Source organism: Alligator mississippiensis, chromosome 3 (genome assembly GCF_030867095.1).
Source record: "Alligator mississippiensis isolate rAllMis1 chromosome 3, rAllMis1, whole genome shotgun sequence".
In the NCBI taxonomy this organism is placed as follows: domain Eukaryota; kingdom Metazoa; phylum Chordata; order Crocodylia; family Alligatoridae; genus Alligator; species Alligator mississippiensis.
Window position 1 is genome coordinate 269,092,588 of NC_081826.1, and position 27,827 is coordinate 269,120,414.

At 40.7% G+C, this 27,827-nt stretch overlaps 1 protein-coding gene across 1 annotated transcript in view; it reads left to right on the forward strand.

Annotated features, from left to right (window-relative positions):
- LOC102566149 (chondroitin sulfate proteoglycan 4) overlaps positions 1 to 27,827 on the forward strand; it is a 55,591-nt gene that overhangs the window by 12,846 nt on the left and 14,918 nt on the right. The window contains exons 2-7 of the mRNA XM_014594044.3: positions 3,709 to 3,872; positions 4,940 to 8,512; positions 9,330 to 9,800; positions 10,289 to 10,465; positions 16,813 to 17,011; positions 24,981 to 25,112. Of these exons, the coding sequence (XP_014449530.3) occupies positions 3,709 to 3,872; positions 4,940 to 8,512; positions 9,330 to 9,800; positions 10,289 to 10,465; positions 16,813 to 17,011; positions 24,981 to 25,112 (4,716 nt within the window). The remainder of the gene's footprint in view (positions 1 to 3,708; positions 3,873 to 4,939; positions 8,513 to 9,329; positions 9,801 to 10,288; positions 10,466 to 16,812; positions 17,012 to 24,980; positions 25,113 to 27,827) is intronic.

The window sequence follows — 27,827 nt, forward strand, 5'->3', positions numbered from 1 at the left end:
AGACTGCATTTTACATGGCCAAAAAAGACTACCTGGATTGTTAACACTTAATGCAGGCAAAGAGATTGAGATAGGGATTTGGTTTCAGGATTTAAGACAGTCATTAACTATTAGGAATTAAAATGACACTCTTATGGGGGCAGAATATCCTGTATCTACCTGCCACGGGGTTTTTGCTCCTTTCCTTTGGGGCATTTATTGCTACCTGCCATTGGAGACAGGATACTAAATTATGTGAATGCTGGATTTGATCCAGTCAGGTAATTCCTGCATTCCTGTTTTCAAGAAGTATCTCCTTTTACCCCTATGGGCAACAGCTCATTTTTTAGTGCTGTCACCTGAAGCAGTAATCAAAACACTTGGAGACTGCAGCAACTTGACCCCCTCCTCTGTCTCTTGATTTCTGCTGTACTGACTACATGGTTTAATAGATTACATGCTATTTCAGAACATTATAACCTGAATGTTTTAAGTGATGGTGTTTCTTAACTGTGTTAGATTGAACATTAGTGCAATTGAACTGAGCACCTGTTGTCTTGTAACCTAATTGTGACATTTCTTTTAGAACATTAGAAAAATTAATAGTTTGGGTTTTGGCATAGTTTTGCTTCTACATCAGAAGCATTCAGCATTTCTGGGAATACTTTCAAGGTTAGCTACCTTGTTTTCACTTGCACTACAGCATGTAGCCAAAAAATTATTTTATCTTTCAAGAGCAGCACTGGTGCCAATATCTGCTTAAACCCTTTGAAGACCAAAAAAATGCTGTGCAGCTGTTCTGCCATGTGGGATTTAAGTCCTGATATATGTGGAGGAGTGGGACACTGAGGATAATTCATTCAGGCAAGGAATTATGTCATTTGAGTTTTTTGTATAAAAAGGATAATAATTTCAAACTGGAAGTGAAGGGACTGTGCTGCACAGATCACAGTTCCTTTCCAGGGTTCCTCCTGAGACAATTTAGCTAGGTGCTCCTCCTGAGAGGAGTCTTAATCGTGAGCAATATTGGTTGCAGAAACTTTCTGCAATTTTTTTTACTGATTTTTTTTTTTTTTTTTTTTTTTTTTTTTTAAGGTAAAGTCTTTAATCCATTTTATTTTCAGCTATGCATGCACAGTACCTCATAACCAGGGATCTGGCTTTTCCGTTTGCTATGAAAAAACATGAAAAAATGAAGATCTTCTCTTTTAATAGAGAAAAATGTGGATTTTTTTCTTTTAAAGGAGAAAAACATGGGAAACAGCATGTTTTCTCTTGCAGGCTGGCCAAGTTTCAGACTGCAAGGGTTGTCCTTGTAGAGGATTCTGGTCAAAATCAGTAGAGGGGGAGAAGAGAAGCCCCCTGAATAGCCAACAGCTTAGTGTTTTAGAGTTTGACTTGAATTTATGCTTCTCTCATTTTAGGTTAATCCCTGGACCCTTCCTTCTTTTCTAACATACACATTTTTATGAAAAATTATGAAAGGTTTAGGGTTTCTTTCAATTTCCCTGTCTCAATGTTTTTTTCAATATGGAATTCTTGTTACCTTGCCAATTGTAGTACAGACTTTATCTCAGACACCAGTACCCATTTCTTTCCCTTGGGGCTCAGTTCAGAATTACCAAAATAACTGTCCGCCCAGTCCCAATATAAAAATAAGTTATTTAACACTTGTGCTAAATTCACATGCTCTAACGACAAAAGACAGTCATTTCTGGCCCAATTGTACGTACATTCCCTGATGGTATGATTGGCAACATGAGGGGACCGGAGCCAGAAGGCTCTTTCTTCAAATGATGTGATCTGGGCCTTCAGGGGTAATCTGTAATGTGTTTTCTGCCAACCCCCCCCCCCCCCCCCCCCCCCCAAACCATACATAAAGAGGTTCCCCCCCGGAGGAACCTAACTGTTACACCATTACAACATGCTTCTTGCTTTGGTGGGTAACCCAAATATAGATTACGCCAGGACTGTAGGTGGTTGTGGCCAGAGAAATGATTTGGAAATGGATTAATGCCTAAACTGATGCTGAGTTTTCTGCCTCATCCACAGTGATGGGCTCTGAAATTGAGGGCATGGCTTGGGGAAAAAGCAAAATCTGTAACCTGAAGGCTTTTTATTAATATTCAATATAAACACAGATATTTTGCTATCATTGCCCTACTGCTAGACATTTTTGATCCTCTACTGTCCCTCTTCTAGTTTTTCTGGAATTTACAATTTTTTGAAAGGATGAGATTTTATCTATGGATTCTTTAAGGGATTTTATTGATAGGACTATAATATAGTCAAATTTCATTCTAGTGTTCCCAAATTCATTGAGGGCTGTAGGATCTAATATTATAGGGAAAAATAAGTTAACTCTTCAGAATCTTAATACAATGATTGAAAAACTCTATATCTCTTCAGTTGAAAAACTCTATAGCTCTCAGTATCCACAATATGGCATTTAGTTTACTGCCATATTTACTCAAATACAAGACAAGGGTTTTTTTTTCCCCAATTCAACATGCGGGAGGGGGGGGTGAACAACCCCTCGTCTTGAATTCAAGTACAAGGCTGTGGGGGTCACGTAACTAGTATAGCTCTGGCTTCAGCTGCAACTAGTGCCTTCCCTAACTCTCTCCACCTCTGCCCCACACCACTCCCCCTGCTGCATCTGCTTTTCCAGTGCCTGCCTGCTTCTTGTGCCCAGTGCTACTTCTGCTTGTCCCTCTCCCTCTCCACTGCCATTGCCCACGCCCCGGCTGTTGCTGCTTCAGCTTGCCCTCAGTTGGAGCTCTGGCCCTTGCCCAGCAGCAGTGGCAGTGGTGGTGGCAGCTTGGGTCTGGTGCTGCCACCGCTGCAACCACTGTTGCTGTTTCCTCAGGCAGGAGCCAGAACGGAGATGATGCCAGAGCCACAATGGAGAGAAAGCGATGGCAGCAAGCACCAGAGGGGAGTCAAGCAGGGATTGGGGGTACAGGCACTGGTGAGGGGTAGATGGCAGGGGATTGCAGACACTGGAGATGGGGCGGCTGGCAGAAGGGCAGACACCCATGGGGGCAGGGGGAGAGGCAGTCCCTAGCCCCCAATTCCCCCCCTCCCCCCAGCTGCCCCCTGTAGCTGCTGTCCTCCCTACCACTGCTTTCAGCACTGCAGCATTGTGGGGGAACATCTTTAAGATGACCCTCCAATGGTTAGATTCTGTTTATGGAAAATGATAAATTTATAGATTTTCCATGTATAGAATCTAATTATTGGGAGGGTCATCTTAAACTCAGTCACCTTGGATTTGGGTAAATGTGATATTTTTTTCTTCCTATGTATCATTCTAGTAATAAGAGTAAAGAGGGCTATCTGATGATTAAGATGCTGGGCAGGAATAGAATATCTGGCTTCATTTTTTAGCTGTGACAGGCTTTCTGTGATGCACTTTGCAGTAGAAATATAGATACCTTGATATTTTTTTTCTGATGTACCTCTTAGCATGATGTAGGGTCTTTCTGTTTGGTTCATGCCCGAAAGGTTTTCAGGCCTGTTATTTTTGGGAGATAGTATGAATCTACCTTCCATTGTGCTCTGCACCATCTGTCCAGATTGATGTGCAGGAGTGTGCAGAAATGGAAATTTAATCATTATTTGTGAATTGAGGTAGACCACATACCCTGCATATATTTTGGGTAATGGCAAGGAAGCATTTTAGGTAAGTAAACATGCTCTTTGTCTGCCTTCTTCTCTTTCTTTTAGTGTCATTTTATGGTGACAGCTTTGTGGAATTGAAAATAGCAGAATCATCCTTCCTTACATCCCTGCAGTTAAGATTTCGAACCAGCAAGCCACATGGATTGCTTTTTCTTGCAGCTGGAAAAAAGGATTATTGTTTAGTGGAGTTACACTCAGGACATGTACAGGTATGCTTTTTAATTACAGAACAGACAGAAAACATGGTTTGGTTTGTATTGCTTAATGTTTGTCTTTAAAACAGTGTTATAATCATAGTCATAGCTTAAAAAAAATGGGAAAAAAATTAAAGTAACTACCCAATTTTCTCCTGTATCCGTTCTCCTCAAATTCCCCAAATATTGGGACCTGTATATAAAGTGGGGAAACTGATTTGCTGGCCAAGATAGAAACACATTGCTTTGCTTCCTACTCTACAGTACAGCAGCTCTTGTGTTACTATTCAGGCAGCTGAGGGAGTTAATTGACTTAATGGCTCCTTGTTCTTCACTCCAGAGGTATTAATGATCATTCATTTTTAATGGTCTTGATGTTTTACTAATTAAGCCAACCTTTCTTACGGCAGTTTTGCTATTAGCTGCTCCTGGTTTCTTTCCTCCTATTTCAGCTTGAGTTAAGCAGAAAGGGAGGATGAGTTCTCTGAAGATTAGGCTCTGCCCCTGCTCTATGTAGCCATAATAATGGAAACGTCTTTTTTTTTTCATTCTGCCTTTCTAAAACAAGGTGCATATTATATTCTGGGATATGTGAGAAAATATGATATTTGATCATGTTGATATGTAGCATATTTCTTATAATAATTTAATGATGGCCCTTGGATAAACCCATGTATTGAATTGATGGGCAAATCAGGATTAGTGACAGCACTAATTCTCATAAACCTTTCCATGCTAGCTTTCAGAAATAACTCATGTATTTGTTGTAAGGGCAGTTATTCTTGCAAGGATTTAGTGCTTGGATTCTTGCAGATTTGGGCTACATCAGAACTAGAAATGGTTCTTTCCTGCTTTTGCATCTAGGCTAAAATGGTGCTGACAGGTAAACCCTCCCAAAACTTGTATTGGATTTGAAGTGTTTACTATTGGCTCACCCATAACTATGATAAATAATTTTATGCTTGTATTTTTTAAATGATTTGTTTGAAAATTAACTTGAGCAGCTATCACAAAATTAAATACTATGAGTTTCTTCTGGATTCACATGATTTGATTTTGCTCATTAAAATTTTCTCTTACAGTTAAGAATTAACTTGGGAGCAGGGGAACAAGTGCTGCATTCTCAAAGCGGCTTCCAACTGAATGATTTATTTTGGCACCTGGTGGAACTACATCATAAAAAAGATAATATTATTCTCATAATAGATCAACACTATAGAAGCAATGCAAAAATGGCTGAAACTCTCTATGAACTCAATGATGAACATAAAATCTACATTGGCGGTAGTGGTAGCCTTGATGTTCCTTACCTTGACAGTGCAATGACCAATTTCAGAGGATGCATTGATGGTGTATTATTTAATCAGAAGGAGATCCTAACATCTCTGAGACCTTACAATAGTTTAAAAAATGTTCACGAAGTTTCATTGGGTTGCAGTGATGAATTCTTTGCAGGCGAAGAAGAGCCTATCAGTTTCTTCAGTTCCAAATCCTATGTTTCTTTCCCACTATGGGACATCCAGCAAGAAGGTGTTTTCGAGTATGCACTGCAGACCTCAGCTCAGCGAGGCTTACTGCTTTATAATTCTGGGCAAAAAGGAGATTTCATCGCCATGGAAATTGAGGATGGACTAATTAAGGCCTATATTGGAAAGAATAAAAGTAGAACACAGCTTTATTCTCTGAAGTCAATCAGTGAAAACAAGTGGCACTTCATTGAACTGAAATTTACTGCAGAATATTTGCAGCTGACAATAGATGAAGAGACTGTGAAGACATCACTGGCTTCACATAGCAAGCTACCCCTTCTGAAAGGGCCTCTTTTTATAGGTGGTATAGATGACAGCACACGGGCAGAAGTTATGAAGTTAGAGCTAACTTCAGTTTCTGGGAAGTATGCCAGAGGAGGATCTTTCCAAGGTTGCTTAAGAGACCTGAAATCCAATTCAGAAAGGAAATCATTAAAGAATGTTCTGGTTACAAAGGACATTTCAGCTGGTTGTAGAGTAGAGAGTGCTTTTAATATCAGTCCTTCTGCAACCCCTACAAAAACTCTTATTGCAACAGCAATCCCAACTTCAGACATTTTTTCCAACCAATTTTCCTCTGGATCTCAAGGCAAAGAGGATAATAGTAATTTCTTGGTTCTAAATAACTTGATCGTTCCAGAAGGTGGGCAAGCATCACTTGAATCTAAACATATTAAAGTAAATTTAGAGTTTCATAAATTAGGGATTCGTCAGTCACAAATCCTTTTTAAAATAAAGGAATATCCCTCTCATGGTGACTTGAGATTAAATATTGAACAGGGGCAGGAGGAGAATACATTTACCATGTTAGACCTGTGGCAAGGAAGAGTACTTTATGTCCATGATGGCTCTGAGAACACGTATGATTATTTTACTTTTTCCATTTCTAGCAGGAGTAAAAAAGATATGCCTTCCTATCTGAAAGGAATTGAGCAGCATGTGTTTAACATTACTATAAGTCCAACAAATGATGCTCCTGAACTTGCACTCCCCCAGGGAAATGTATTTCTTCTGTTAGAGAACTCAAAGAAATGCTTGACTGCTGACCTAATAAAAGTTTCAGATAGAGATACAGACTCTGTGGTTCTCAGTCTTTCAGTACTTGGAAATCTGAATGGAGATGCAGGATTTTTAGAAAATTCCAAGCATCCTGGAAAAGCTGTTACTGTTTTTTCTAATGAGGACTTAAAAGAAGGCAACATTTTCTTTGTCCACACTGGTGTCAAAAACTCAAGGATTGTTCTGAGAGCAAGTGATGGAGAAAAAGTGAGCAATACAGTTGTGTTGCGTGTCATGGCTGTTCCTTTGGATTATAAAATCGCCAGCAACTCGGGAATAAAAGTGCTACAAGGTGAAGCAGGTTTGATCATGCTCAGTCATTTGGCAGTGGAAACAAATGCTGACAGCCAAGAGATGGAGATAAGATATGAGGTCACAGAATCACCCCGATTTGGTGAAATTCAAAGGCAACGTTCTAATGGGGAGTGGAAGCAAGTAAGCTCTTTTTCTCAACGCTCTATTGAGCGTGACCGAGTGAGATACTGCAGTACTTTCAAAGAAATGCAGCTGGAAAATGTTACAGATCAATTTAAATTTATGGTGAGCGTTGGAGACAAAATCAGTGAGGAGCTCGTGTTTCCAATTACAGTGAAGTGGTTGAGGTATAATTTACTGAAACATACACCTCTAGAAATTGAGAAAACAAAAAAGAAATGCTTGAATTCAGATAATCTTTTTGCTGTCCTCATGGATATAGAAATGCCTGAAAAAGAACTACATTATAAGTTGTTGTCCCTGCCTAAAAAAGGACAAATGCTGCTTAACAACCAACCCTTGAAAAAAAGTTCAACCTTTAGCCAAAAAAATATTACTGATTGTAAGGTAGAATATGAATTAATCAGTAGACCTCATGAAGACACTGAGGATTCATTTAAATTTTTAATTCATACAAAATATTTGCAATCCAATATCTATGATTTCAAAATCAACATCAAAGCAGATCTCAGAAGCATTATTTTGACCAATAATGGCTTGACTGTAACAGAAGGTGAAGGAGAACTAATAACAAAAACGCAACTGCTTGTGCAAATGCTAGATAATAAGGTCTTCCAATATAAGGTTACAAAAAGTCCTCAGCATGGAAAATTAAAACTCATTAATTTGTCAGATTCTTTAGAGAGTAATGATAATATCACCATTTTCACTAATCATGATATAATTAATGAGCGCCTTATCTATGTCCACGATGACTCTGAGACCATGTTTGATGAATTTCTTGCTGTCGCTTCCATCAAAGAATCAGGAACAAGTGTGAACTCGGATTCAGATACAGAACACTTATCAGTAGAGATTAGATTTAATATCTCTGTTGCACTGAAGAATGATGAGAAACCAGTACGTGTAGTTGATAAAGTATTTCATGTAGTTAATAATGGGCAGAGGTTATTGACCTTAGCAGATCTCTGCTACCATGATCCTGATTCTGATTTTGATGATGGTCAGTTGCTGTACACGAGGCGTGGGATTCCTAATGGTGACTTGGTTCTAGTGAATGATACCACCTATAGACTGTATCAATTCAAGCAAGAAGACTTGGAGCAAAAGCAGGTCCTATTTAGGCACAGGGGTGCAAGTTATGGACGCTTTGTGTTATTTGTAACTGATGGCAAACACTATACATCTTCACTTCTAGAAGTTAGCGCTTCTGATCCCTATCTTAGACTAGCAAATAATACAGGCTTGTTGGTCCAGAAAGGAAAAGAAAAAACTATTACAATAGCTAACCTTAGTGTTATCACAAACCAAGACATTAGAAGTGATCAAGAGATTACATACAAGATATTCTCACCTCCAAAGTATGGAAGGATCTATGTAAATAACCTAGCAATGGATTCCTTTACCCAGCTTGATCTGAAAAGGGGATGTGTGATTTACAGGCATGATGACAGTAACAACCTTGTTGACACATTTAACATTACAGTATATGCTAATGCTATCCATTTGGATGTTGGACTACATGTCCATGTGTACCTGCAAAGTCATCAGCATGCACCAAGGATCGTACACAATAACAACCTCCTAGTTGAAGAAGGAAAACCAGTTAAAATCAGTAAGGGAAAACTGCAAGTAAGTTGCCTACCTGGTCTGTTGAGCTGAACATTTCTATCTGTAACAGATTTTCTCCTTTATTTCTCAAGCATTGAAAGCTATTTTGAATTTCCTAATTCCACAAAACTGTCTTCTCTAACACTAATTTTTCACTAAGTTTTGTTATTGGTAGATGTTTAATTGTGGGGAGTGATTCTGACACAAACATGCTTTCTTCTATAGGGAGGTTGGTTCCCTTAATGCTTGTATGTAAAAAGATTAAGATTGAGAGATGTGCTTATTCAGACTAAAACAAAGTCAATCAACTTTAAACCAATGTATTTGCAGTTCACATTTCAGTATAGGTAAACCACTTATTTAAACTATATCTGTAATGTGATTAGGCTGGAGCTGTGTATCCAGCAATGCATCTTACTGAACATTTTAAGTACATCAGATTACTAGAGATAAGTTCTACCCTACCCTCATTAAAATATTTTCTCAGCATGTTTAGATCATTTGTGTCAATAAATAACACCACAAGGGGGCTCCTTTAGCACATTATTGTGCTAGCTTCAAAATCCTTACTCAGTGCATCAGCTCCTTAATTCAACATCGTTTTGCTTTTTTAAATTTGAGAGAGAGAACAATATATGTTTGGGTTTATGAAACACTCTTATGCCATATTACCTAACACATCATTTCTGAGATGTATTGTGTTCACATTTGCAAATAGATAGGTGAATAAATATTCAGTGGTTTACCCCCAAAGGATTAAAGTGAAAGGTTTTGAATAGAATTAAATGGATTGCTTTATATTTATTATAATATTTTTTTCTGTATGTATGTATTTTAGGTTGTTCATGAAAATAGTTCTCCTTCTGAAATAGTGTTCATGGTAAGGACCCCTCCAATGTATGGATACATTTGGAAGTTTGCATCAGGAGAAGGTTACATTGGTGCAGAACAAAAGCCAGTTTTGATCTTTACCCAGAGAGATATCGATGATGGCAACATTCAGTATGTACAGACAGCTTCGGATGAACTACGAGACCATTTTTCATTGGATGTCACCAATAGCATCCAAGCGATCAGTGGAATAGACATCTTTGTAGACATCATACCCAAACTGATTCCATTAGAAGTGCAGAACTTTACAGTAATAGAAGGTGGTTCTAAAGCTGTGATGGAAGACTATATAAAAATTTCTAATCAACATTTCACAGGACTCAATTGTGAATTTCTTATAATTGAACCACCAAAGCATGGGTATGTTGAGAACTCTCACTTTCCTGGAATAAAGTTAACTAAATTTAACAGAAAACAGGTAATGTGGCTATGATAAGCTTGAGCTAAATGCAGTTACTTACTTTTCTTGTACTTATTTCAATACTAATTATTTGTATTGGAGGGGTGTGCTAATATAGTGGCTACAGTATCTCACTGTGGCTCCAGTATCACAAGTTTGAACCTTGAGAGGGGGTTAACATTTAAAAATCAGCTACCTGTACTCAAAGTAGTTTTTATGAGTGCTTTGGGATATATTGCTTTTTCTCTGATCTTGTACTGTTAATTTTGTTTAGTGTACTGCCTAAATGCCTCTCAGTATCTCGGGTTACTTCAGAACAATCAAGTACTGTATCCGTTTATGGTCTAATATACTAGAGATGGAATTGTATGTTTGAGAGAGAGACAGAAAGATGGGGTTATGAAAGTTGGGAGAGAACGATAATAGAGCTGGAGGCTTGAATGCTGTTCATTTAACATTTCAAATAATTTTCTTTTAATGTCTTAATTTTTTACTTTCTTTTTCAGGTGGAACAAGAATTGATCTTTTATGTTCATGATGGTAGTGAGAACCTGATTGACAATTTTACTCTCATAGCAAATAACACAGAACCGTGGAAACAGAGCTTGCCCCAAACTATATTTGTGACTGTTACACCAGTAAATGATGAGGGTCCCGTTATAAGTAAGAACAAAATACTTAGGGTAAGTTCTCCATAGGTTCATCTTCATAATTTAAAACAAATCTTCATTTTAACATGATATAACATAGTAACAACACTAGAAATAAAGATAGTTATGTATATATCTGGGAATATTCATTGTATAGTAAAAGTCAGTTATGATCTATAGATACTGTGGAGATAGGCTTGGTAGGTAGGTAGATACCATGGAAAGTAATTTGCATGTATTGTGCCAGATTCTAGTCCCCAGGGCAGAATGTGAGGATAAGGCCCTTTCAGAATCATTTTGTTACTTCTGTGCATCCTTCATATAAACCAGTTGAAATTGCATGGGTGCAAGAGAACAGAATGTCTTTTTAGTCTGATCTAGAGAATTGGTGAAGTATGTCATATCTGTAATACAAAATAGGAAAGTTTCCCTCATAAAAGCTAGGCAGGTTTTATAAAAGTCTCTAATTAAAAAATAATACAGTATTCTACAGTTAGTCTAAAATATGATAGTTCATCAGAGTATTGCCAGACAGATTGCAGCTTGTATTGTATGTTAAGATACAGACAAACAACCGACTTAATTGTGGAGTAAAAACAGTTAGGGCTTGACTGTGCACCAACTTCACTGCAGTAACGCCCAATATGCATGCTCGTACCTCATTAAACAAGGGTAATTTGCCAATCTTTCATTGAGAGCTTGGCTACCATGGTTAGCTTATATCATAGGGGGTAAGAATGTGCACCTGAGCAGTTACCATAGAGCATGTGACACACACCCCATCTTACCTTTTGAGTAAGATTTTCTGATGTCCATATACTTTTGTATATTTTTATTTGATGCAGGGCTAAAATAATTTTATATAACACACAAAGCCTGCTTGACTTGCCTGATTCCCAAATAGTGTGTGTAACAGGAGGATTGTGTAGTTGGCATAAATTCCTCTCTTAGCAATCAGAGATGGCATTTAACCAACCATCTCATTTTTGTAAGGACTAAGGGATGAATTCTTGTCGCACCTGTTTCACATCACTGTAACCTCTTAACTCATTGGTGTAGGTCCAGACATAATAAAAGAAACAGACCTGGAAGTACAGGAAACTCAGACGTGATATGGTCATCATGAAAAACAATGGCCACAGCAAACCAGCTGCAAGCTTATTAAAGGTGATGTGACGGAGAAGAGTATTTGACGGAGGGCAGTTTGTATGGTTAGGGAATGCATCATTCCCTGATACAACACCCTGTAATTTACAAATTAGAACATTTAAAACATATTTGCATTCATCATTTGCATTAAGGACAGAATTTAGTTTCCCTTTGCGTGTCTATAGGGAGGTCTCCTAGCTGCTCAAGGGGCGTTTTGGACGCCATGCAGTTTGCGGTCCTCCTCCCCCCAGCCCACACTTTTTTCCCAGGACATATGCTCAGGTATGCATGTACATAGACACATACATATCTAGCCAGTGTGTAGCCTACTGCACATGCTCAATCTTAGCGCACATACTTGTGTCCACACTGCAGAGAAATGGCAAACTGTGCATAAGTGGCAAAAATGCCACGTACATAGCTAGAAACTAAGCCACGTAATGCCACTTGCACAACTAGAAAACGGCCACTTCAATGAAAAAAGAGAAATAAACTTCCACCCTATGTGTCTTTGCGTATTGTGTATACTGGAGACAAAATTGCTTCCTAGTTCCATGCATTGCACAAAGGATAGAAAGATAGCCATATTTTTTATAGTAAACAGTTGTAAAAGTTTGCACTTTCACAAGGGTAATTAACCCGTGATAAGGGCTCTGTAGGCGTCTACACAGCAAGACACCACAGATATTAGTCTTCAACACTTTACAAAGCTTCCTGACCACATGGTGGTTTCTGTGAGGATGAAAAGAATCATTCAGTAGTAGAAATGCTGCAGGTGAGGATAGTTACCTATTGGTGCTGATCCCCAGACATTGACCGAGCAGGCATTAATGACCCTTTGATAATAGAGCACAGAAGTACAGGAGGTACCTTTCTAGCTAGATCTCCCACTTCCTCTTTTCTTGTATAAAATGTACGATGGCTTTGAAGAACTGTCTGCTCATGGAACTGAGACCCAGCAGTACAGCACATTGATTTTCTGTAAAAGGGATGTTAAGACCAGACTTCCTAAGAAAAACAAAAAGCAGAACTAATCCTTAAATATGTTAGTCTTTTCTCCATAGATAAAATACAGTCCACTCAGCTATGCACTTCGCCTACTTCAGAGCCAGGCTGCTGAGTTGATTACTGTGGTTTTTATGGCCATTTTAGACCCTCTACTGAGCTTCCCTACTCTATTTTTGTGTACTAGTAAAGTGCTAAAATACAGAACTACAGAATAAGATATCGGATTTAACCAAAGAACCTTGTCTGCCTATGTCCTTAGACCAACATGGCTACAACCTAGACCCCCAAAATGCAGAACTACTGCAAATACAGAACTATGGCAGCTGTGTGCACTCTAAAGGCAGGAAAGCCCAGTTTATGCCTCACAGGGTACTCCTGGAAGAAGATCATTGTAAACTAAGTGTAAATACCCCAAATAGATGAGAAAATAGCTTGCAATGACTTTTTCCTTGAACCTGCTAAATACTGAGATCAACAGGGAGTTCCTATGTAGTCTTTACATAAAGTGGCACTTGCCTGGTTTCAGGCCATGCTTACTTCTCAGCAAAGTCTTTTACTGTTGTCTGTTGTATTTTAACTTGTGTATGGTAATATGGTAAAAATATTTACTTTTCAAATACAGTAGCTCTTAGTACATATCTTTTAAGAGATAAAAAAGTCAATATGTGATACTGAATGATCAATTAAATGCCATAAAAACTAGCTTGTTGACTTTGTGGGAAGATCTTGATGACAGTCTTTCATAAATCTCCCCTCCTTAAATGTTAAGCAATAGTTTTTACTTGTTTCCTGTATTTCTGATCCTGTAAGACCCGATACATGTACCTGCTTCACATGTTCCCAGTCTCTGTAGGGGTACTTACACTACCATTAGTTAAGCACAGAAGAAAAGCAGCAGGATCACTATCTAAAAGAGCTATTAAGAGAGTAGCTACATGAATAACAAAGATGGAAAAGAAGTTACGGTATTAGGCCCCATTAAGAGCATCCATTAATGACAGATGGTTCATATGAAGATACGTATTGTACTTGTGGTGGTCTCCAGATGGATATATGATGTTCAGTTTTGGCTTGGGAGTCTGCCCAGCGTCGAGCATTTCACACTCAGATATAAAATGACACCTTTAACTTGTTCATTTCTGAACTGCAGTGCTTCTTAACAGTATCAAGGTTATGTGAACAGTGCAGGCTTTTCCCTCACAAAGAAAAGCAACCCAACATGTGGGGTTATGTTTTTATTTTTTCAGAGTTACTGAGAGTTTATTTTTTAGGAGTTACTGAGTTTTCCTTTCCTTTCCTTTTTTCTCGAGCCTTTATACATTCTGAAAGAGTTACCAGAACATAATAGATGTGGACAATCCTTAGTAGGCACTCATCTTGCTGGGATCCTATGAACCCGGCTGACTTCCTGCCCTTTGGGCAGGGGGCTGGACTCGATGATCTTCCGAGGTCCCTTCCAGCCCTAATGTCTATGAAATAATTCTATCTAGTAGTAAATGAGGTTTTGTGAAATAGAATATAAAACATTGTGAGACTTATTTTCTAAGCATATTAATGCTCAAACATAAAAATCTCATAGTTTTCAAAATGAAAAGCTCTAATTCTTAGAGTTAAATGCAAGACCATAACTGTCAGTGGGTATTTTTTTCCCCCTAACAGAAAAAAAAACTTTAGTTTTTTTGCAAAGATCAAAATTCTGATCTATTCCTCCCACTTATTATGCATTTAAGTAATAGTAGTATAAGATGTTACAATATCTCCATGTAAACAAAAGGGGGCAATCTTTTCATATATTTAGATTTTTTTTCTTCACAAAAGTCAGTTTTATTTATTTTTTTTAAAATCTTACAGGGCATCAAAATGGCTGCATCTATAGAATAGATATCAGGAAAAAAGGGGAGAAATCTGATGTATGGTAACTGAAGTCTTTAAGCAAGGACTGTGAATTGTTTCCAGGAAACAAGGTCATGAACCTTTTTGTGTAGCGTACTTGTGGAATGTGTCAGGCAAATGTGGAATTAGTGTAAAAATTACTTCTCAGAAGTTCAACATACACATTCTTCATTCTGTTCTTAAGAAAAATGTTGATCTCCACCCTAAAATAATGCAAACAGATGTGGGAAATATGCTACTTTTAAAGTATTTGCAGTATTCCAAGCATTTGCCTCCCTACAGCCCATTTCAGCCAATAGTTCCTCATGGATCATATTACAGGTCACATAGGATCTTAACACATACAGCGCTGTGCGTAAGCATGCTGGGGCGAACAGTATCCTTATAGCTTAAAAATATCCTACTTCTTATTTGGTTAAGAAGAGGTAAAATTTTAGGCTAGGCAAGCTGTTTGCTTGGAAGTAACAAATGGCCATACATTTGCATAATCATTTGTAGATAGCATTCATGATATTTTATCATATTTAAGCAATACATTAGATATTCTATTTATATTAGTGTGGTAGCTATTGACAAGAGTTTACGATGACCATTGGTCACCAAATTAGTGCCACTAATGCCTCAATATGGTGGTCATTTTTTGCCAGTGGTTACCATGGTATGTATTTATAGATGGCGATTTAACAGTAAATAAATAAAAAAATCAAAACTGCCTTCTACAGAAAATTAAGAAGGATACTTTTCCATGCTTCAGATGGGGCCCATTATCTGTTGGGATCAGGGAAAAAAATCCTATCACAAGATGATACTGCAAAAGAAGGTGATTTCTGTCTTTATGCCTTGTGCAGCATATTTTCATTTTTTCTTACAAAGTTTTTAGTGTCCCTTTATAAGAAATCACAGTATAATTGCATTTCTTTTTTTTTTTCATGTCAGGGATTTTCTGTGTGTGTAGGATGAAATCCTGCCTTTTCTGAAGTCAGTGGTAAAATTTTAATTAACTTCATTGGAGCCAGGACTTCAATTGTAGTCTTCCTTATCATGTGTGCAATATAAACACAATATAAATATAAAAAAAAATACAAGGAAAAAAGGTAAATTAATACTTAGGGAAAAACCATATTGTTTTACTTTTTTATTTTGGATAAAGTGAAATAATTTGTCAGGAATGATTTTTTTTTCTTCCGTTGACATTGAACATAGTATCACCACGAAAGAGCTGTTTTGTATCATATAATTCAGTAGATAGCAGAGAGTGGGCAAAGGCAAGAAAGACCTAGCAAACAGAGCACTATTACAAGAATCTTAATATATTAAAGTCAAAGATGAATAGTTGTCTCAGCAATGAGACAAGTAGGTGTGATTTGTATGGGATATTTACAGACTTAATTAACTTCAACATTTTAATGAGCATGTCTCAACCTAGGATTTAGGCACCTTTGCCAATAATTAAAAATACAACCAGATCAAAAGGGTATAGCTGGCTGTCACTGTTCATGTCCAAATTGGAAAATAATCAACCAAAATTAAAAGAAGCTCAGACAACACTTCCCCACACAGATGTTAGTCCTTATACTGCTTTCTCTTCTGCCCAAAATTCTGAGTCAACAGATGGGCCTTGCAAGATACTCTGAGGCCACAGAGACCTATTCCTTGAATTAGACTAGCTAGAATGTAAGTAAGGGTTTTGCACAGTGTTCCCAAATACTCGTTTTTTTTTCCTCTGTTGGGTCATGACCTAAACTAAGTGCTAACCAACTGTTGGTGGTGTTGATAACAACACTTCTATGCGTTGTTTGATATGTTGTAAGACTGAGCCCTTAGGTCATAATTCCTTCAAACAGGAGCTGAAGGAAAATATATGTTTTTGGAAAGTCTTTCATTTTTATTAGTGGTTGTATTGTCCTTAATTCAATTCCCATTGGAGTAAAAGAAAGAAAAAATGAAAGAACTTTACCCAGAGTGGAGAACATGGCACATAACACTCCAAAGCATGGACTGATCTGCAACAAGTAGTTTGGGGCTTGTAGGCTGAGTCTTAAAAATAGAACTGCTGTGTCTGTATGAGTTCATGCACTGCCAGACAAACCAAATGTCTGTGTTTTTCTTTCAAATGCAGATTTTTTGCAGGATGTGCAGGATGTTGCTGCTCAGTATCTTGTAGTTTTAAATTATTTTAAAATGTCAAAAATTCAAGCCCCTGATAAGCCTGACTGGATTACAGGGTTACCTGCTTTAACAACTTGACACAGAGAATCCATCCGAACCGTTAATTCTTTCTTCTCAGTGTGTGTTTGTGTGGGGTTTTTTGGGCTTTTTTTTTTTTTAAGGTTTGGGTGGCATCAGTCACTGAAATAACTGTTGATGATCTGTGTGCAGAAGATAAAGATTCCTTACCCTCAGAGCTTGTGTACTCCGTTACACCACCCAGCAATGGACACCTGGCTCTCAAATCTTCTCCAAACAAAAGCATCCTTAACTTTACCCAAGCTCACATAACTGAAGGACAGCTGGTGTTTGTACACAATGGTATGTAGTTCCAGAAATACCTCCTGCTATATTAACAGAATACTGTATTCCTATATGGTAATTTTACACAAATAATCCTCAGAGGATGTTCTTGTAACATAGCAAAATTTTATAAGCACTGATCAATTGATGTCTCATCTCATAAGATAAACAGCAAAGGATCCAGGTCAGAACTTTGAGGAGCGACTCCCATGAAACACTCATGTGCTTCAGGGAGAAGAATTGGTGATTCAGCAGATGACACTTCCTTCTGAGTCAGTATTACAGTGATGCCCAAAAGCTGTGGTCTGGAACTTTTGGGGCCCCTGTTAACAGCTCACGGGCTGTGTATAGCCCACAGGCCCTATGCTAGCCCTTTGTGGGCCACATGCAACCTGTGGGCACCATTTGGACAGCCCCACACTTGCCAAATGTCAGCACCTGTCTCTCTCTGTCTCTTGGTGATTGTCTAGTACCAACGGTAATAATAGCATGCATCTTGTAGCCTTGGAACTTAAGTAGCCTGTCAGCATTAGCGCCTGAAGCACTGCAGCCCTCAGGTCTACTGCCTTTCTCTATTTGAGTAACATGGGTTAGGGATCCCTGTTACGCAGTGCCCTTCCTCACATCAACAATCACATCCCTAATCTGCACTGGCATTTCACCCAATTCCAGGGTGGACATGAGCCGCCAATGTGAGGAAGTGGCCAGTAAGGCTAACCGCACCTTGTCGTGCATCTACAGATGCATCACAAGCAGGTCCAGGCGGGTGATCCTTCCCCTCTACGCAGCATTGGTCAGGCCACAGTTGGAGTACTGTGTCCAGTTCTGGACACCGCACTTCAAGAGGGATGTGACTAAACCTTGAGAGAGTCCAGAGGAGGGCCAATCGCATGATCAGGAGGCAGCAGGCCAGGCCCTATGAATATAGACTAAAGGGCCTGAATCTTTTCAGCCTCCACAAGAGAAGGCTGAGAGGGGATCTGGTGGCCATCTATAAACTCACCAGGGGGGACCAGCGAAAAATAGGTGAGACTCTGTTCCCCTGGGCACTACCTGGGATAACAAGGAATAACGGCCACAAATTGATTGAGAGCAGGTTCAGACTAGATATCAGGAGGCATTACTTTACGGTTAGGGCTGCCAGGCTCTGGAATGGGCTCCCAAGGGAGGTGGTGCTCTCCCTTACCTTGGGGGTCTTCAAAAGGAGGTTGGATAAATATCTGGCTGGGGTATTATGGTCCCACCATTCGTTCCTGCCCAGGGCAGGGGCTCCGACTTGAAGATCTATTCAGGTCCTTCCGACCCTAGTAACTATGAAACAATTGGTGTGAATTTACGATAAATCCATCATGCTACCATGCACATGTGTGTACCACAGACACGTATGAGTAGTTTAATAGCAATTATTGATGGTAAGCTCAAGATGTTGTACTTGAGTATCTGGAAAAGAGGTACAACAAGTGGTCAAGGTGGTCAAGAACGTAGCAAAATGAGTCAGTCATTTTAACAGAAATGTCTCTGCGGAGTTTTCTATATGTAAAAACTGTATCTGTGGTTGAAGGGTGGTGAACTAAATTCGCAGAATTGAATTGTTCCCCTGGGTCTGGAAAGGGCAAATGAATATCTGCAGCTTGAGGAAACGAAGGTAGGTAGAAAAAAATGCAAGTAGTGGGAAGTTAAGTTTTCCAGTATCTAGGGTTAAGGATCCCACAGCACATCAGAACTGTAGTGCTGCTTAGTTCTCTGGTGTCTGTTCCTGTCCCTAACCCTATCTCTACCAACTCCGGGCCCCTGGTCTTGCCAGTTTCTTCATAAAAGAAACCTGTTTGGTAATTTAGTAATTTCCCATGTGCCAATCCCTTAGAACTACAGTGGCCTGCGGTGGACCTCCCAGTTAGTGATTCCAGTTTGAATCCCGGCTTTTCCTGTCCCTGAGCCCCCTAAGCTCATGGCTCTACCTCAGTGATTGCCTGTGTCTTGGTCCCTTAGGAACTTGGCCTCCTGACCTTCCTGCTCCTGATCCCCTGACTCTTGACTCTAGTTTGGACCTTGTATGCTCCTGATCCCTTGGGTTGTGACCCTTTGTGGTCCAGTCTTGACTGCCTCTGACCTGGTTGTAACCTTTGACACTGTATTCTAGCTCTTCATCAGTCCCTCTGAGCTGTCTTTTGGTGGCATTTTCATTGTCTCCCATGTCCTCAAGGGTTCTGTTCTTGGCTCTTATGCTTTTCGGTACGTGTTTCCCTTTAATGTTGCATAGTATTATGACGTCACGCTCCTTTGAAGACTAATTCTTACTATGAGTTGCAAAGCTATCTCTTGATCCTCATTCTCCCTTCAGTGTTGAATCATTATCTCTTCGTCTCCTTGTCTCACACTCTGTATACCAGAACTGAACTTCTTTTACTGTACTTTTTCTCACTTACAGCAATTCTGTTGTTTTCATAGAGTCGGAAGGGACCTCAGTGGGCCATCTACTCCGACCCCCTGCCCCTGGCAGGGAAGAAAAGAGTCACCAACCCTGGGGTCATGTGATCCCAGCCGGGTGCCTGTCCAGTCTCTTCTTGAAGACCCCCAAGGATGGGGTGAGCACCACCTCCCTTGGGAGCCCATTCCAGATTCTGGCAACCCTGACCATGAAGAACTTTCTCCTAATGTCCAGCCTAAACCTTCTCTCTAGTAGTTTATGGCCATTGTTCCTTGTTGTTCCAGGGGGTGCCCTGGTGAACAGATCGTCCCCTATTTCATGTTGCTCTCCCCTTATGAATTTGTACTCCGCCACAAGGTCCTCTCTCAGCCTTCTCTTGGAGAGGCTGAAGAGGTTAAGCTCCCTTAGCCTTTCCTTGTAGGGCCTTCCCTGCAGGCCTCTAACCAGGAGTGTGGCTCTTCTTTTGTCCGCATCCCGCTTGAACTGTGGCGTCCAGAACTGGACACAGTACTCCAGCTGCGTTCTGACCAGTACCGCATAGAGGGGAAGAATCACTTCCCTGGACGTGTTTGTGAAGCACCTACGGATGCACAACAAGGTGCAATTGGCTCTGCCAACTTGTTCATCGCACTGGTGGCTCATGTTCGTCCTTGAGTCAACAGTGACTCCAAGATATTTTCCTGCCTCAGTGGAGCTGAGAAGGTCGCCCTCCAGCCTGTAGGTGTGATGGCTGTTCTTCCTCCCTAGATGCAGCACCTTCAATTTGTCCTTTATTGAATTGCATCCTGTTGCTCTCTGCCCACTTCCCCAACCTGTCTAGGCCAGCCTGGATCTGGTTCCTCCTCTCCAGGGTGTTAGCTGCACCTCATAATTTTGTGTTGTCCATGAATTTGGACAGGGTGCTTCCCACCCCCTCATCCAGATCTCTGATGAAGATGTTGAACAGCACTGGCCCCAGAACTGAGCCCTGAGGGACTCCGCTGCCCACATCTTTCCAGGTTGACACCGACCCGTCCACTACCACCCTCTGAGTGTGACCCTTGAGGCAATTTGCTACCCAGTCTACCATGTAATCATCCAAGGGAAATCTCCTCAGTTTATTTATAAGGATGGTATGGGATACCTTGTCAAAGGCCTTCTTGAAGTCCAGATAGATAACATCCACCTCAACTCCTACATCTAAACAATTGGTGGCCTTGCCATAAAAGGAAACTAGATTAGTCAGGCAGGACCTGCCTGCTAAAAACCCATGTTGGTTACCCCTCTGCATCACATTAGCCAGCAGGCTCCCACAGATGTGCTCCTTGATAATTTTTTCTAAGATTTTCCCAGGGATAGAGGTGAGGCTGACTGGTCTATAGTTCCCCGGGTCCTCCTTCCTCCCCTTCTTAAAGATTGGGATGACGTTAGCCCTCTTCCAATCCTCCAGGCAATCTATCCAGGCTTGCAATCTGTGTTATTTCTTTTCTCCTTCCACTACTTCCTGACATTATTTTTTCCCCAACATATCGCTGCAGTAATTTGCTCCCTTCCATTCTTCCAGCCTAGCCTTTTCCCAAAGCCTGGTCATCCTCTACTGTGATTATTGCAATTTTTTCTCTCTGGCTTCCTTCTGCTCAGTTCACCCACTCTTTATTCTGACCAAACTCTTCTTCACTTATCCCTTAAAAGATCAGTTATGATAAAAATAATACACTAGTTGGTGGATAGCAGCTGGCTAACCAAACAGATCTTCAGGGGCTACTCATTCTGTAAAAATCATCAACAACATTTCTGTTTACTTCAGTCAGGCACTCTATCTTTATTAGCCAGAAAGCAAGTGACGTTAAATAAGCATTTTTTCTCCTAACCTGGGGCAAAAGCTGACATACTGATGTCTCTTTTAAATATGCAATTGGGTTTTATCAAGAGAAAACATTGGAAATGTTAAAGTTTAAAAAAAAAAAAAAAAAAAAGACATGGCTTGATCTTGCAGAGTTGATTCCTTGTCTAGCTGGATTTGAAAATACTCCTCAGGGAAGTGATTAACTATAGTCTCAGAACTGACATTGGCTTTTCTGATATATTAATTTATAATTTGGCAAAAACTGTGGACCATTATTTGAAAGTGCATGACGATCTCTGCTTACAGAATATGTATTCATATCACTGCTTAAGTGACATTACAGTTAAATTAAATAAAACAGGTAGTGAATTATAAACAAAAGTTATTGAGGGCATTTAACATTTTTAATTTTTAATTTTCTTCACTTTAAAAAATAGCCTCAGGGCCCTCAATTCCTGAATTTTTCAGCAAGTTGCAGAAAGTGCTATGCAGGGGATTAGGATATTACACAGCAGTAATATAATTTTACAGTGTCCTCATGCAGTTATTGACATGTACTTCATTATGGATAAAGCCAGAGCAAATCCAGGCCCAGAGATTTTAAAGCAGAAATGTAGGCTGTATAATAATTTGGGATGGGACTCTTCAGCTTCTCTTCAGCTAAGCTATTTGAAAGTCAAGTGTTTTTTTTAAATCACTGTAAAAGCAAGGGCTTTATATTAAGCAAGGGCTTAAACTGGGAGGTGATTAATTTCTACAGATGTAAACCAAAGCTAATGTTACAACAGTTGTTTTGCTGGGGGATGTACATCTCTTCTGAAATGTTACTACTTAAGTGATGATGCCCTGCTAAGGTAAAAAGAGGAGAAAGTTCAGGGACAGGATTCTGCTTCCCACTGTGCACCTAAATAGTATTTTTCTAGTTGTGTAAACAACAGTTTTTGCACTTATGCACAGGTTGTGATTCTGTAGCCCCTTCAGTGTGTACATATAGTGTGAGTAATGTGCACAAAAAGACAAAGCATGCACAGCGAGCTATGTAGTGGTTGAGCACCTACATGATTCTGTATGTGCACCCACTGTGGACCTGTCAATACATTTAATTCATGAAAATATAGCTTGCCAGAAACTAGCAGGTGTTGCCTTCCATGTTGTGCTTCCAATAATCGAGCAGTTAGGGCATTTGCCTAGGAAATAACAAGAGCTCTGGGGCTGCTATACACATGCAGGGAGTCTGCCCCAATGCACTGTAATTACAGCCCATTGGAGCAGACTTGGCTGGTAATTACTGCGCTTCAGCAAACTCAAGCTTCAACTGTATCAGCATCCCTTTGCTGAAAAAATGTGGCGGTGGTGTTAAAGCACCCCCACCACCATTTTTCATCACGGGGATGCTGATACATGTGACTCTCCAGGCACTTTAATTAGCACAGCTCTCAGAGCGCACTAATTAAAGTACCCATCCCCCCATCTCCTGGAGCATGTTTATAAATGCCCTTGGTTTCTATACTCTTTTACCTGGAGGGTATTTGAATCTGCATCTCTCTCACTTCCCAGCATGGCATTCTAAACATCTGCATTACATAGTGCTTTCTCCAGCCCTCTTTTTAAAGTTAAGCCCCTGCCTTTCTCATTTAAATAATCACTGGATAAAATGGATGTAGACCAGTACAGTAAAGAAATTTCTGCCTTGTTGGGAGCAAGAATTCAGGCCAGAACTCAAGGCATGCTCCCTTCCAGAGATATTGTACTGAGTCACACACCATCTTGTGTGTTCTCTTCCTCCTGACCCTATTATCTTGCTTGTTTTGGCTGTCTAGAGGGCCAGCTTCAAGTGGAGATAGGGTTTATCTAAACCTCAACATGTGGTGTGATGGCTAGAGCACTGTGCTGAGATGTCGGAGACATGTAGGTTCAGACCTTCTGTAGGTAAGGGCATCCAACACCACTTGCCCATGAGTTTGGCCAACTACATATTTCTCACTTACAAACTTAAGGAGCACATAGGCAACTGTATATGAACAGAGGTGACCCGAGCAGGGTGCGGGGCCCAGGGCATATCAACCCATGCGGGGCCCCATCCCCACTCCAATCCCGGACCTGAAGAAGCTGCCACTGCCATTGGCTGTGGCAGCAGTGGCAGGGGTAATGAGTGGCTGGACGTGGAGCCACTGCTTCACGCTGCTGCTGCTCTGCCTCACTCCATGGGGGCCCCCCAAAGTGTGGGGCTCAGGGCAGTCACTCCGATTTGCCCTTCCCTAGGGACATCCCTGCCTATGAGCCTGGCCAGTGTGTAGCTAGGTGCGCATGCTCAGCCTATGTACAAATACTTACATGTCCACACTGCAGGAGGAGTAGAATCACAACTTGCCTATAAAAGCCAAAAATGCCACTCATGTAGTCAAAACTGCCTTTTAAGCTGCACAAAGGGAGATGCATAGAATTCTGCCCCAGGCAGAGCTTTGTCTACTGTACATTGGCATAAATGTATTAAAGTCAGCCAGGGCTCTGCTGATTTATACCAGTTGAAGACTTGGCCCTGAAAAGGTAACCTGCAATCAGTAGTCCTTATTGTTTAAAATCCTCCCTGTATTATTCCTGAATTTAACTGTTCAGTGTTCAGATATAAAGGTTTAGATTGGGAGTGGCTTCACTGAAATTACTTTGGGTTACCATATTTATTTGGTTAGAAGACAAAGCCCTTCCCCCATTTAACATAGGAGAAAAAAGCCCCTTGCCTTAAAATTGAGGATGAAGCAGCGGGGCAGGGGAGGGGTGGGGGGGGAGGAATGGGACAGGTAGCTGCTGTGACTGAAGCCAGAGAAAGAGCTGCAGCTGCTGCCTGCTCCCCTGCTGCCTTTGCATGCTCTGCCACTCCTCCCCTGCAGCCCCCAGTCTCCCCCCCTCCCACACCACTTCTCCCCCTCTCTCCCTCTCTCTGCTGCACTCCTCCCTAGGTTTGCTGTACACTGGCAGGCTCTGTCCCTGCTGCAGCATGGGGCACAAAGCGTGGTTCCAGCCCTGTAGCAGCAGTGCTGGCTCTGCACCACTGCTACAGGGTCTATGTTGCAAGAACCATGTTCCATGTCCTAGACTGCAGGAGGAATGGAGGTTGCCAGAGCAAAAGTAAAGGGGGTAAGGAGGGGCAGGCAGAGGGGAAGATGGGAGGAAGGGAGTGGGGACCTGAGGCTGCAGGGGGCAGAAGTGGCATGGAAGGGAGAAGTGGAAACAGGGAAAAGGGGAATCGGGGCATCCTGAGGCTGCAGGGTGGGTAGGCACAATGTGGGGTAGGTAATGGGGGGGGGGAACAGGTGGCAGGGGGCAAGCTGCCTGCCTCTTTCACTGCCTGTTGCATTGCCTCCACAGTGCCTGCCCCCTGCCCTACCATGTGTCCGCCTACTGTCTGTCCCCTACCACCTGCCCCACTACTGCTGCCTCATCACCTCCCTCCCTGCAGTAGTGGAGGAGGGGAGATGATTTAAGATGATCCTCCAATAATTAGATTCCACACATGGAAAATTATCAGTTTATAATTTTTTTGTGGGTAGAATCTAATTATTGGTGAGAGGGTTGTCTTACATTCAGAGTCATCTTCTATTTGAGTAAATATGATACTTTAGAATAAACAGGTACAGAATTTGGTCCAAGATATGTTCCAGCCATGATGCTGAATTAATGATTGGTATTTTAAGGTAATAATAATATTTACAAGTGTTTATGTTTGTTTTCTTTAGGACCAATGTCTGGAGGCTTCAACTTCCAGGTGACAGATGGTTTGAACTTTGCACCTCGACAGATTTTTAGCATCACAGCTCAGACTCTACTTATCAGCCTAGAAATAAACAAAGGACTTCGAATCTTTCCAGGTAGGGCCTCACTAGATTATTTGAATTTAGTTTATTTGCAATATGTAGAGGAAATAATATATACAAGTAAATATATAAATGACTGTGTAATAGGCCCCTGCAGGTGTACTATATGCACATCTATAACTTTAAAATGACAATTTAATTAACTTTTCAGTGTTGTTGATTTTTATGGTCTTTAAATTTACTGGGAAGCATGGACCTGAAGTGACAGAAATGGGTACTGAAGTACATGCCAATGTGACCACTAATATGTTTACATCTAACCGGTGGATCGTCTTAAACTGAATTGATTAAAAAAATTGTTAGCAAATTCATGGAAGCTAAGAAGGAAGGTGGCTATTACAATCCAGAACCTGTTTCAGTGTTTGATAATTTTGCCTAACAGTAACTGTGTGATATCCTCAGGGTTTTGACTAGCAAGTTTGACAACAACCTGATGCTGGCTCAATTTGCTATTGCTTGAGAAAGTTATGAAGAGCAGCGCTGATTTATCATTGCTTTTCTAATGATTCAGAAAGATGGGGCTGCTTTGACTCACATTTGGAAGTCTATGTTTGTAACCATAAGGGCTGGCACATTAACTTTTGTCAATAAAAGCTTGCCTCTGCAGGAGCTGAAGTATTAGGAGTCATGCTTATCAGAGATGTTTCCTACTCATGTCTGTGTAGGTTCTTGCCTATTTACTCTTCCTACCTGAGAGTGGCTTAGAATGATTTAATAGCATAACTAGTACCTGGAGTCAGGAGATATCTATCTGCAATGGATGAGGGTTTAACTCGTGCAACTCTGGCTTACATCTTGTTCATAGAACCTTAAGAAATAGGGGCGTGTGTAGACGAAACGGTGGCCCTAAATTGAAGCAATGGGTTTTAAACACACTGCTTCAATTTAGGGCTGGTTAAACCCCCATGTTGTGCACACACCCTGCTGACTTACCTGCCCCTCTGGCAGGGAGGGGATGGTGAGCTGCCAGTGGGCGGAGCGGTCCTGTGGGGTGGGGGGGACTGATACAGCAGCTGGAATTAATGAGCAATACACCGCTGAGGCATGCAAACACCAACACCATTAAAGTGGTGCAGAAGCATTTAGCCCACTTTAAAGTGTCGTGCATACATGCCTCTCGTTTCGTCTACACATGGCCAAAATTACCAAGGTTACCTGAATCCAAGGTAACTCTGAATTTAAGACAATGCCCCAAAATTAGATTCTACACATGGAAAATTATACATTTGTTATAATTTTCCATGTATGACATCTAATTATTGGAGGGAAAGCAGCAGCAAAGGGGGCAAGCTGTAGGGAGGCAAGTGGTGGGGAGAGGGGTAGGTAGCTTGATCCTGGCAGCTTATTCCCCACTTGTGCCTTGCCATCCCTCACTTTGGTCCCCTGTGTCTTCCCTCCTGGTATCTGCCTCTCTCTGTGCCTGCCCCCTCGCCATTTGTGCCCCCGCAGTACCTGACGCCCTGCTGCTTCTCCTTCCCTTCCCCAGTGCTGCAGGCAGCTTCCGTGCTGGGTCCTGTTCTGCTCCCCGGCTCTGCACTGATTCCCTTGCCACTCCAGCTTCACGCTGGGTCTTGTGCTGCTCCCTGGCTCCATGCTGAGGACTCGGCAGGAACCAGAGAGCAGCAAGGGAATCGTGTAGTGCTAAGGAGTGGCGAGGGAATCGGCACAGAATCGGGGAGTAGCGCAGGAGCCAGTGCTTACTGCAAGGACTGTTACTCAGTCTAAGACAAGGTTTCATTTTCCCCATGTTGATTGGGGAAAAGGACTTGATCTTGGAATCAAGTACATGTGGTAGTTTTTGTAAGAACACCCTTCTGTGACACCTTTCACACAAGAGGTGTATTTCCTGAATTACTTTTGCCTTTCAGAGTCTGTGGCCCAGCAAGATGGAGGAATTCATTACTTAGAAAGTTTGCATTGTAGTTATTCAACTATGCCTTGTCTATTATTTCAGAGGGAAATATTTTAGGTTCATCTTCCCTCATGAACACAAGCCACTTACACAAAGGACATGTAAAATTAGGCTATTGCAGCATTGTTTTGTAATTTGCTCAGAATAATTGGGGTTCAAGTAAATCCACTTACAAATATTATTAGCCTGTCTGCTGTTTTTGGTGTGTAAAATTACTGCAGGCACAGGGATTATAGGAATTTCTGTATTAAGCCAAAGATAACTATAAGAAAAATTCTCCAGTGACATTTTTAAAAGAAGAGTCACTCAACTTTCTGACAACTCTTCAACACAGAAAAGATAACATTTCTTTTCCCATCTAAAGCTGTGTTCAGCTAGGGCTACAAACTTGCGGAACTATTTTTAAATATCTATTGACAGAAAGGGTTTGGGGTTTTTTTTTTTTACCCTTTAGTTGATCTGAATTTTTTAGAGTCCTACCTCCTCCTCTTTCCTCTTTTTTGAAACTTAATTCACAAAAAAGAAAAAGAAAAATTGCTCCTAAATGTTGTCTTCAGTGTATATATGAATCTGGTTTTATTTGTTTTTGCCAGACATCTGTACTTTAACTATTTTATTATGGCCATATCCACAGCATAAGCACTAGCTTCTCACTGACAAATATTTAATGGCCACTTTTTGACTATATTTTATGACATTGCAGGAAGGCTTAGTTGCAGTAATCTCTGATACTCTTCTTCAGAAAGGCATAAGCAGCTCTCCCCAGTTTTCTGATCTAAGGATTTGCATTACTTTCC